Source organism: Lepeophtheirus salmonis, chromosome 4, assembly GCF_016086655.4.
Source record: "Lepeophtheirus salmonis chromosome 4, UVic_Lsal_1.4, whole genome shotgun sequence".
NCBI lineage: Eukaryota > Metazoa > Arthropoda > Copepoda > Siphonostomatoida > Caligidae > Lepeophtheirus > Lepeophtheirus salmonis.
The window spans coordinates 51,521,525-51,533,333 of NC_052134.2; the positions used below are offsets into that span (position 1 = coordinate 51,521,525).

The 11,809-nt window shown below is 32.2% G+C and overlaps 1 protein-coding gene across 1 annotated transcript; it reads left to right on the top strand.

Annotated features, from left to right (window-relative positions):
* The first annotated feature begins 300 nt into the window (after positions 1 to 300).
* On the top strand, positions 301 to 6,064 carry Sas-6 (Spindle assembly abnormal 6). The gene is given in 7 exon segments (XM_040710412.2): positions 301 to 632; positions 730 to 825; positions 915 to 1,615; positions 1,675 to 1,855; positions 1,857 to 1,949; positions 4,500 to 4,927; positions 5,534 to 6,064. Coding segments are annotated over 7 exon segments (1,770 nt in total). The 5' UTR covers positions 301 to 521; the 3' UTR covers positions 5,694 to 6,064.
* The last annotated feature ends 5,745 nt before the right edge of the window (positions 6,065 to 11,809 follow it).

Here is an 11,809-nt window from a genome sequence, read left to right on the forward strand (position 1 = left end):
TTGACCATATCATAATTCTTAAGTATTAGAATGATTTATGTAGATATATATATCAAAATTAGACGACAGGGAAATAAGGAGAAAGCAAATCTTTCTCATCATGGGGATGCTTTGTTCAGGGGGGATTTATGCAATATAAAATTATTTATAATTTAGATAGCAGGTAATGTCGATAATTTATTACTCCATGATTATTCATGATATATTCCTTAGGATTAAAACATTAGAATGCTACGACGACATTATACATCGAAAAATAATTACTCTATTTGCATAAGGGTAGCATCATAAAAAAATATAATTAGGTAATGATGATTAATGACTAATAACTATGTGGATCTATATAGAAGCTTGTAATATTAATAAATTCTACCTTTGAGCGTGACGTCACTTCACCTATTTTTTCTCCTTCTTTCCTTCTTTTCAACATTTTTTGTGCCCAAATTTAAAAACTGTTGATTCTTTGCCGCAAGTTGATTATTTATAATATTGTTATTGAAAGTTATTCACGTAAAATCCTCATGAATAAGTCAAGAGACCTGTGGATTTGGGTTCAAGATCTAAATAAATCGGAGTCAAAGAAAAAGATTTCACTAACAATAAGGGAGTCCGACAATGTATCTCGTGGAAAGGTTAAATCCTATTGATTTTTTACTATGATTCATATAATAAATATAATATGTACTATTTAATTATAATTAACTATATAATTATTATATGTATATATAGAAAATGGAGTTGGAACTCATGGATGAAGATGATCCCTTCTTCTTCTATTCTCTCACTCTTACGGATTCGGACTTTCAATACCTCAAAAGCCAACAAGTATATGATGATCATATTTTAACAAATTATATTGATTTTAATCTCTCCTTACATTAATAATAATATCACGTACATGTTTTTAACTCCAGGGTCTATTGGTTGATTTCCACGCATTTCCTAGCATGATATTCCAATTGGTGGATAAATGTATCGAAGAATCTTCTAAGGAGACCCCACACTTCACTTCCGTTCTCGTCCACTCCCCATCTGAGATATATTTAGAGTTTAAAGAGATCAATCCCTTTCGACATTTAACCCATTTATGCCTCTTGGTTAATAGAGGAACGGATGCACAAATTAAGGACTTTTTAGCTACCCGAATTAATAAATTACAATCCAATTCCGACTCACGGATATCTCTTCTGAAGAGCCGATTAGTGAATTTGGAGGAAGAGTTAAATAGAAAGACGACTGAGGCAGAGGACTATAGAAAAAAGTCGGAAAAGTTGATGAAGGATGCAGTTGAGCTTCAAGCCTCGTATTCATCTTCCCTCTCAAAAGAGTTGGCAGTTGAACGGGAACGGAGTGAAAGCTTGGCCAAAGAAATATCTTCTAAATATGATAATGAAAGGCGATCAATGATGGATAATCATTTGTCATCAACTAGGTCAATGGAGAATCGAATTGCTTCTCTTGACTATGAGAATAAGGATTTGTCTGAAAAGAGACATCGCTATGAAGCCACGATTCAAAGAATGAGTGAAGAATTGAGGTTAGCTAGAGAAAAAGGAGAGGCTTTTCAAAGGGAATTGGAAAATAAGAAAATGGAAAATAATAATTTAGACGCAGGGTAAGGATATCTGATGCTATCATAATTACTTGCTGTAATACAACATCATATATTTTCAGATACCATGACCGGGAAAGAATGATTAATCAACTTAAATTAAAAGTAGGGCTTTTAGAGACTGAGAAGGAACGCACGGAAGTGGAGTTTCGTCAACAACAGGATTTATGCACTATAGCAAATGAGCAAAAAAATAAACTCGATTTAGAATTGAAGGAAAAAATAGCTTTAATATCAAAGAGGGGAGAATGCTGTTCGCTCAGTCACACAAGAGCTTATGAAAGCCAATGAAATCATTAAAAAGTTTCAGGAGCAAGCTCGAAGTCAACATCAAAAAGTAAGATTTATAATATTTCATAACCTTATAACGCCATATTTGATACATGAGTTTTATAGACTTCAATTTGAGTAGTTTGCAATTTTTGGTTAAAAACTTCATTGATGTAATTGAAAATATATAAAGGATGGATCATTAAACAGAAAAAATGCGAGTTTCCTACTTATGGTCTGGTCCAGTGTTGTAAACGTATTCCAGCATTGAAAAAGTGCAAAACCCAAGTGTTTTTTTTTTTTGAAAAATTACAAATCTAATTTTAGGGATTCCTATATGGAGAAAATCATTCATTAATAGCAATAACAGCCAGTCGTCAATCATTAAATACATAAATAATAAAATCTCAATTCCTATGTAAAAACTCAAAAATCTTCAAGTTTGACCGATTTACAGAGAATCACAGATTTTTGTTCCTACAAATGAAGAAGGACTAGTGTTCTGTCGTTCTTTATTTAGGGCTGAGGACCGTAGTCCAATCCAGTCCCATTATATAACAGAATAGATTATTGATATATAACTAAGTAACAATATAATATGTTCGTATTATAATGAAAAAACAACATTTTTTTGCAAGATATGTGCAATAATCTTAATATATATTTCGTATATCTTATTTGGCTTATTAACCCAGCGATATTTTTATAAAAAATAAAAGGACCAACGGTTAAGACCCTTCCCAATGATTGACAGTCCTACGAAGTCATAGAACCGGTCCTAAGACTGGACTGGACCGAATAAATAAGGACTGACAATGCTAACAAAAGATCAGAAAACTCTGTCCACACATGAACCACAGGGGCGACTCTAGCATGAGCAGTGCCAGGGGCAAATAAAATGTGCGAACCTTGTTATTTTTTTCCTGTTTACCTCCGCAACGAAGTTAAATGGAGAATTTGTTTTTTGTCTCTATTTGTTTTTTAGTTACCAGGATTACTGCAAAAGTTACTGATCGATCTTGATCAAACTTGGTATGAAGACTATATATGGTCACAGTAAAATGCCATTAAATTTTGAGAAGTCGAGGTAACACAAAACGTTAAAAATCCATAATCGACCATAACTTGGGAAAAAATTGAGATACATAACTCAATTTGATTTTAAATAGAGTTTTTGTACTCACCGGAGTGACAATATTAGTTTAAAAATATTTTCACTTTTTTATGGGGGGGAAAAACCCGTTCTCTTACGAATGACTTTTTTAAAGGAAACATTGCTTTATTACCTCCACCAATGAAGTTGAATGGTGGTTATGTTTTAGGCTCAGTTTGTTTGTAATCAGTAGTTTTAACTGGGGTAATATGGACGGGGTTTTTTTTCAAAATCACTTATATTTTTGAAACTATTACAGTCATGTAGTTAGATTTTTGACAGTAGATATACCTTGATGTTGTCCTGTGGACTCTCTTGATGTTAACAGTACAACCCCATTCAATTTTGAGGGGTGAAGGTCACTCAAAACTTTAATTATTTATTTTTAAAAGCTGGATTGTGGATAAATTTACAAACCGATTCTGGTGAAGCTTTCTAGGAAGTTTATATATGTTAACAGCAATGCATTAGTGAGCGGCGCTCATTGTTTTAAATAACGAGCGAGAGTGGATGCGCACTCGTCATTTCAGAAGAGCCATAACATCAATACAATTTTTGCTAATTTATATAAGTTTGAATTACTTTTTATGTTTTACCTCATATCAGATAATATCACAAAATTTGATGATTAAATAATAATTTTAAAGAAAAGATGGTTGAATTTATGTCTCAAGATAAACTATAATCTTTTTCCCCATGCACTAATCTTTGGGTATCTAACGTCTTCCGTAGACGAGTTTGCCTTTCATGATACTGACCACTCTAAGAAGACTAAAGAGATTCCGTTGGAAGATAAATCTTTTATTTTTCTAAACGAATTTTCTCAACTGAAATACGATTTTCTTATATTTTCATTTTGTAAATAGATCTCAAAATTTCACGCACAACTTGCGAAAACTTTGTTCAAGCTTAGGGTAATTATCAGACATAACTGGATGATATTAGACGAAACCTCGTAAATACATGTTCCCTAAGACGGTGGTTCCCAAACTTTTTGTGCCCAAGGCACACCAAAGGACAAATAAAAATTTCTTGACATACTTATTTTAATTAAACCAATCATATGGATTATTATAAGCTATTGTAAATAATGTATGCTTGTCACGAATCGTAGAGCAAACTTGAACTTACAAAATATTGAATTTAATTGCAATCATACAGAGTTGTCAAATTCAAATATACCTATACGTACGAAAAAATGAACACTGTTCACTCATCCCATTACAAACGAGCGGGGGTGCGCCTACAGAATTAGTCAAGGGGATTATTGTTCTGGTTAAATATAATGTTCATAAACGACGTTTTTATCAAATATAAATATTATCTTTCTTTTTTAAAGGGCCTAATTTTATTAAATAAATATATCCTTCTTCTATTTTTATCCACCTAAAATCGGCCCTGATTAACCTTGTTGGGACTTACAGGGTTAAGTATATTTTTCTGTCTTATTGTTTTTATTTAAAGGTACAATTGGGTAGCAATGTTGTTCAAGAGCAAGAACGTTTACTATCAGAGAAGGAGACTGAATTGGAATCCATAAGAACTCAACTTAAATCCATTAAAGAAAAACAAAATTCGATGGAACTCCAGTCCCAAGAATTTGAGTTGAACGATAATGAAAAAAATCGACGGATTGAAGAGCTTGAAAAGCAAATAAAAACCAATGAAACTGTGATTCATTGGCTAAATAAGCAGTTGACCACTGCTCAAGCTCGAGATCCAGGGTTAAGACTAGCACCCGCTCCGGATGGAACTGGTTTTTCACTCATGGCATCATCTACTCCTGTTGTAGATGTAACAAAGAATAGAAATCTTCATAAAGATATTCTTGCAAGAAAATTGGCTGTATCCGTTGGTTCACCCTTTTTAGAAGAAAAAAAAAATAAAGAAAAGTATGTGTTTAATACAGTGATTTTCAACCTCTCTCCTCACTGCAGAGTCATATAACATTTTTTTATGTCAAATAACATTGGGAGTGGCACGGTGATTAATATTTTATAAGGCGGCAATTTAAGAAAAACATTTAGAAATCCCTAGTTTAATTAATAAAATACCAAGATACGAAATTTTAATTTCTTTTCCAAAAAAGTAAATAATTCGAAACTAAATTCAAATTTTCATAAATGGGGGAAAAAAGCTAAAAATATAATGAATGGTCCCTCATCTTTGAAAGAAGATCTGAAATATATTTTCTAAAAAAATATATAAGATCCATAATTCCCCAAAAGAGCCAGACTTATGTAAATCTTTAACGTAGGGACGCTAAATTTTACTCGTAACATTCCATGTGAAATTGTGCCACTCATCCTCTGTCACGGAACACAAGGGCTCCTGGTTGAGAACAACTGTCCCAATGTTAAAAGAGTTCATCAGGGGCGATGCTAGCCTTCATAATTTATTTCATTAAAAATAATAAACATCGTAATACAAATTTTAGGGGGCTAGCGACGCCACTGGGGTTCATTATACATATATTTTAATTTCTATATTATTCGTAGCCTACCTGGTGGAAGCTTGGATCCAAAATACTTTCAATCATCCACTACCTTGAATCAAACTCCAAAAATAAATGGATCAAACAAAAAAAGAGGTGGATTACTTCGAAAGTCAGTTCGTCAAACTGAAGCCTCATCTGTTTATTTTCCCTCCACTAAGTGAAACTGAACTGAAACTTTAATTTGTGCTACGTATAATGATGGTCTCAATTTAGGCAATTCTTAATTCATTCTTCTCTCATTTGACTTCAAAATACTTACATAATTAAAATTTATTCACTGTAGGATCATTTTGATAAATTTTAAATCTACTATATACACATATAAATAGTAGTTTTGCAATTAGTACCAATTCAAAATTATTTTTTGTATTAAATAAGATATAATTAGTTTATTTAATAATATGTTTGGTTTTTTTTAATTCTTATTTTTCGCAATTTGTATTAATCTAAATCAATTAACTCGTTTTTATTTATAATAGTTTACATTTAGTTATGCTTGAAAAAAAAACACAAAAAACTGTTCATTACTTTCCATATTCCCTGTATAATTATTTAATCAAACCCAAAGTGGATTTTTAATGTCAAATTTGGATTATTTGAGTTCAAAGCCCTAGCCCCCAACAATTTAAGTTGTCTTACTTCCTACCTATGGTGATTCAATTAGTTTTGTTTTCTATACTTCTTTTTTTAGGAGGTAGCTAAGATTCTAACGGACCGTTATAAATAAATATTGTTAAAAATCGTATGTATTTTGGGCATGTTAAAAAAAGAAACCCAAAATCAACATGGTAACCTAAACAATTAGAAGAATTTTTGGAGGAGAGGTAGAATAATGCTCATGACGTTTCATTAGATCTGCTACAATCAGTGGTGACAAGAGAGGTAGGAGAAAATAATATAAGCAATTACTATGATGTCGTTCCCCAATTCAACTCTGAGTGTAACAAGGACTTTTAATGATAACTGCACAACATATACTCAGGATTACGGTCTGACTTTTATGAGCACACTCGAATGTTCAATCAGGTTAGGAATATAATTGAATATATTTAGGAAAGGATGTTCACTACTCAGGAATTAAATAATAATGACAACTACCAAGGAAAAGGAATTTCATTCTTCAGATTATAAATTCCAAAAAAACAGACTAACTAAAAAAATACACACGATTTACATCCCTATACATAAACCATAACGAAAATTTACCTAAACACGCCCGTCAGCTTGATTAGATTCTTTGTTGAGCTGATATATTTTTCCCACGCAAGCTGTCGCTCTCTATGATACTTTTTTTTTTCTTATATGCCAGATGCAATTTTTTCTCCCTTTCCCAGAATTTACCTTGCTAATTCAGTTAGAAGAGCTAATTCAGGGATTTTGTATGGATAGTTTTGCAGTGATTTTCAACACTCCTTCCGCTCAAAAAATAAATTTCGCTAGGACCACTATTTTGTACAAATACTGATCAAAAGATCTACGTTTTGCTATTTTGTTTTTAATGTTGGTGTTAAACAGTCTATTTTAGTTTTCTTTGTTTAGAGGACTTCACTTGAAAAATTCATGATCAATGTGTGGTAAGTTGATTCACTTCAATTTTCAACTGATTTAGCTCAGGGCCGGTTTTACAGTGAGCAGTCCTGAAGAACAAAGATAATTGTGCAGGATTCTTTTTTTTTTAATTTGAATTTAATTTGGATTTTTTTAAGAAAATTATTTTTTAAACCTCGGCTGTTGTTTTTTTATAAAATAAAATGTGGGATCCTTTTTTATTTTAAAGGTTATATTAATGTTGATTTCAAATTTTTGATCACATTTTTCCAAAAGGATCATTTAATTTAATGAAATTGTTTTTGAGGCGCTCGTATTTTTTAATAATCTGTCATAGGGCCGGAGCAAATACCATACTCCTAGACCGGCCTAGTTGAGTTTTTTTAATATTTTTTATGTTCCTTTATTGGCCAGATGGAGTCTGATTTAGTATAAATAAATGTCTGGCCTAGGAATTGTCTTTGAAGTCCATATACATTCTATTTGCTTGATATATAGCTTTTTGTGGAATAACTACATACAACATTAGCTACGTCTCTTTGAGGGTAGTGAGTCGTATTGTGTCGATCCTTATTTATACAGTATAGTCTTAGAACCGATCCTTATAACTAATGATGAAAATCCCGAGTAGAATGGGCATCCTAAAAAAATCGAAAATCAACATGGTGCCCCTGACAATTTGAATCCATTTTTTGGAGAAGAGAAAGAATAATGCTCATGACGGTACATTAGATCAGTTACAATCAGCTGTGACAGGGGAGGAAGAAGAGAAGAAAATAAACAAAGACATTTGCTAGCCTATGTCGATCCCCAATTCTACCCTGAGTCCAATTAGGACTTACAAATATAACTCCGCAACAAATTCTCGGGGTTACGCTCCGTCTTTTTGAGCACACACGAATGTTCAATGAGGTTTTGAGTATAGTTGAATCTATTTTGGAAAGGATGTTCATTACATAGGAATCAAATGATAATGACAACTGCTAAGGAAAAGAAAATTCATTCTTCAAATTACCAATTCCAAAAAAACGGGCCAGCTAAAAAATACACGGGATTATCATCACTGCTTATAACTGTCTTTCGTAAAAAGGATTAAGTTGCAGAGTTTTGCCTCTTCCCTTTGAAAAGAAGGGTTTAATATCCTTAAGAGAATGTCAGAAAATCTTTGGCCTATTAGAGAACATTTGACCTTATTCTTACAACTCTCTGTCCTTGAATTTTTCTTATAAATGCCGTTGGTTTATGAAGCCAAATAAGTTATATAAGATATGTATTAAGAGCTCTGCAGATACCCTGCAAAAAATATTTTTATTAAAATGCAATACTTATATAATTTATTATATTACTAGTAAGAGTACTCGGTATTGCTCGGAGTTATAAGGTTGGCGTCGATGAACTTTTCTTTTTTAATAGGAGTAAAGCGTTGAGCTATAGCTACACATGCTCGTTGCTACATTGTTATTTCTTACATTACGCAGTTCTGAGATATTATGAGCAAACTAAAGAATGAGTTCTACCCAAAAAAAGAAATAAAATATTACATATAAATAAAAAAAGTTTGTCTATGTGTATCTACGTTTTTTGTAATGTCATTTTTGATTGTATCTTAGGACTTACATACTTGATTGATGTCAATGCAATCCAGCGTGCACTTCATATTAAAAAAAAAAAAAAAAAAAAAAAAAAAAAGGAAGTAGATATGTACCGGGTGGAAACTTGAAACTTAAGCACTTGGGAAGAAAAAATAAAATAGCCTGCGATTCTTTATACTGTATACATTTAACAAAAATCTTTATTAATCTTTTTCTGATACATAGAGAATGTCCTATTGATTTATTATAATTGCAAATGAAGTTCGGGTCAATTACAGCCCACATCTCATTGAGGAAGGCTTTCATGGCTTCACCATTCTAGTAATTTGAGAAAAAATTTCTTTTTTTGAATGTTTGTCAATTGCTTTAATGTTTTCAGAGTAAAGTGCTCAACCCAACTCCTACCTTTGCAGACTTTTTGAACGACTCATGATACAATTCAAATGTATGGTGCTCCAAAAATTTGGTTATTTCTAAATTGTTACTTCCAAGTAAATTTCCTGACCAAACCTGCAAATGTGTATCATTTCTCTATTTATTTCCCCCTCTCCTTTTCAGTTTTTGAATTTGTCTGAAAGATAGCGTCTAGTCTAGCTATTTTATTGATTTGTAACCGTAATTTTGTCTTCAAAAATGAGCTCAAATAAGTCACATTATCCGTATAAATAATTATGCATGGGAATCGGTAGAATTGGGAGTATTAAGCCGATTCTGATACTTCAAAAAAAGCCGATTCTAGTCAATTTCGATGCATCGGTATACACCTAATAATAATAAGTTTTATCCACACACCCCTTGCTTTAAACTACGGGTATCTTGTCGCTTTGAAAGAGGTTATGAATTATAATTATACTTTTATTTAGTATTATTTTACTACTAAAAATCCCTACTGTACACATATTAAATTAGAGAGACCAATAGTCTTCATTTGCACGAACGTAACTTCTCTTTTTTACATACTCAAAATCGACTCAAAAAGTAATTTATAAACCACACGGTACTATCTATTTTGACATAATTTTTACTACCCTCTCTCCTGCAATATGGACTTGCGTGGTTCTTTTCTTTAACTCCCCGACCTCCTCCCTGGAACCACGTGTCTTTATTACCCCCCTTCCCCCACATACACACTATAAAAATGTAGGAAATTATATCCATGGCCTTTTTGACCATTTTTTTTAGATGACATAAAAATATAGTTTACTATATTTATCAAATGATGTTTTTTTTAGTATGTTTATCTTTATTTTATAACTGAACACCTTTTAAATAATTTCTACTTGCGTTCTTGAAAGAATTTATTCTAATGACGTTTAAGAAATATTTTCTTTCTAATTCTATAACGACTTTTTTAAAAAAGAAAAAAGTTGACCTTTACCTATTTGGTGGTCTATTTTATGTTGTTTTAGGCCTTATTTCCCTGGATTATGAATGTCTTTTAACTAGTGTTGGATCAGTTCAAGGACTAATTGCCTAATCAGTCTTTTTTCCCGCCTTTCAGTCTTTTTTTTTTATCAGTCCGATCTTTTTTACCATTCAACGGTCCTAAAGACAGATATATCAATCCTTCAATCCTACCTATTCTTCCCTCCCAGCTCGAATTGAATAATTTAAAAACAAAAACAAAAAAATACCTGTCCCAGGACTAATAGAACTGCAGTCTTTTTAGACCAATCCAACTTCACCTTTAACCCAGAAAAACCAAAGATTTCATTCATTATAAAAAAGTCACAGGGCGCTCTACACAGGATATATGAAAAAAAGGCATTTCTGGCAAATGAGGTCACTTAACATATAGTTTTTAAAAAACGCTTCACTTTCAAAAATAATTTCGACATGTTAGCACATGGCCATTTTATATAAATTTACGACTTCTATAGTGGTTTTTGTTGGTATTTGAACACTTAACGTGTTGTTCTTGTAATAATAATTAATAATTTGTAAATAAATTTACCACAATCTCCTCATTGAGAAATATTATTGAATAGTTAAATTATTTTGCTAATAATAATATTTACATATCCTGTATATAATAATTGTGTGAGTCTATTTATAAAATGTAGTCTATAGAATCTCTCACGCCAGGAGTCAACTTATATCGATGTATGTACAAAAAACAAAAAAAAACACGTTGAATACAACAAATCAACAGGTAATAGTAATAATATACGATATTTTTTTCGTTAAAACATGGAAAAATGCAGCGTCAGGAATACAATATTGCTCAACTTAACAGAGTAATCACACCTGAACATCTCTATTTTATCAATAAAATTAAGTAAAAAGTAGACAATTTATTTATTGAATTATATTGATCAGTTGTTAACAGGCCCTTAGACTTAACATAGGGTTATATGATAATATCATTGAAGTGAGCAAAACATTACAAAATGGACATTTATGATTAGATTTAGACTAGATAATATAACTGCAATTTTAGCGTTATTATAAAGGTAATTAAGTAACTGCTTATTTTTGACTATGACTCCCTACAACCAAAGTGCATATTGCCCTCTTTGCTGCTTTAATAGCATATAGTACTTATTTGCATGTCATCAAAAAAACAAAAAAAAAGGTAGAGTCAACAACTACACACTGCCAAACCATAGCATACCATGAATTGATGGCTCCTTTCCCTTGAATTGGGGATACTCTACATGCCCTTCAAGTCTAGAACATAGTATTTACAGTAGGAGAAGGAATTAAGGATGAAAAAGAGGAGGCGGGATGGCATGGCTGTGTATTCTAATGAGAAGAAGAAGGAGGAAAGAAAAGGAAAGAGAAATAAAAGGATCGCCATTTCATAAGAAGATAAAGGCCTTACTATTTGTGGCTATATTGTTGTTTATTCCAAATATTGGGATGTATCTTTGGAATATGGTAAAATGAGGGGGTTTGAAGTTAGTTAATGGATTGGAAAAGGTTGATTAATTATAGAGTGGTGAAGAAAATGGGGTTTTTGGAATAATATAGGAATGGGAGAAGGTGAAGAGAGAGTTGGTAGCCCTGATTCATGAAAGAAGGAGGGAAAGAGGGCAGGGGGTGAGTGTGTATGGAAGGAGGAGGAGGAAGGAGGGTGAAGCGTACAGCCTGATGGAGCCAGAAAGGTGGTGGTGGTGGTGGAAGAGGAAGAAAGA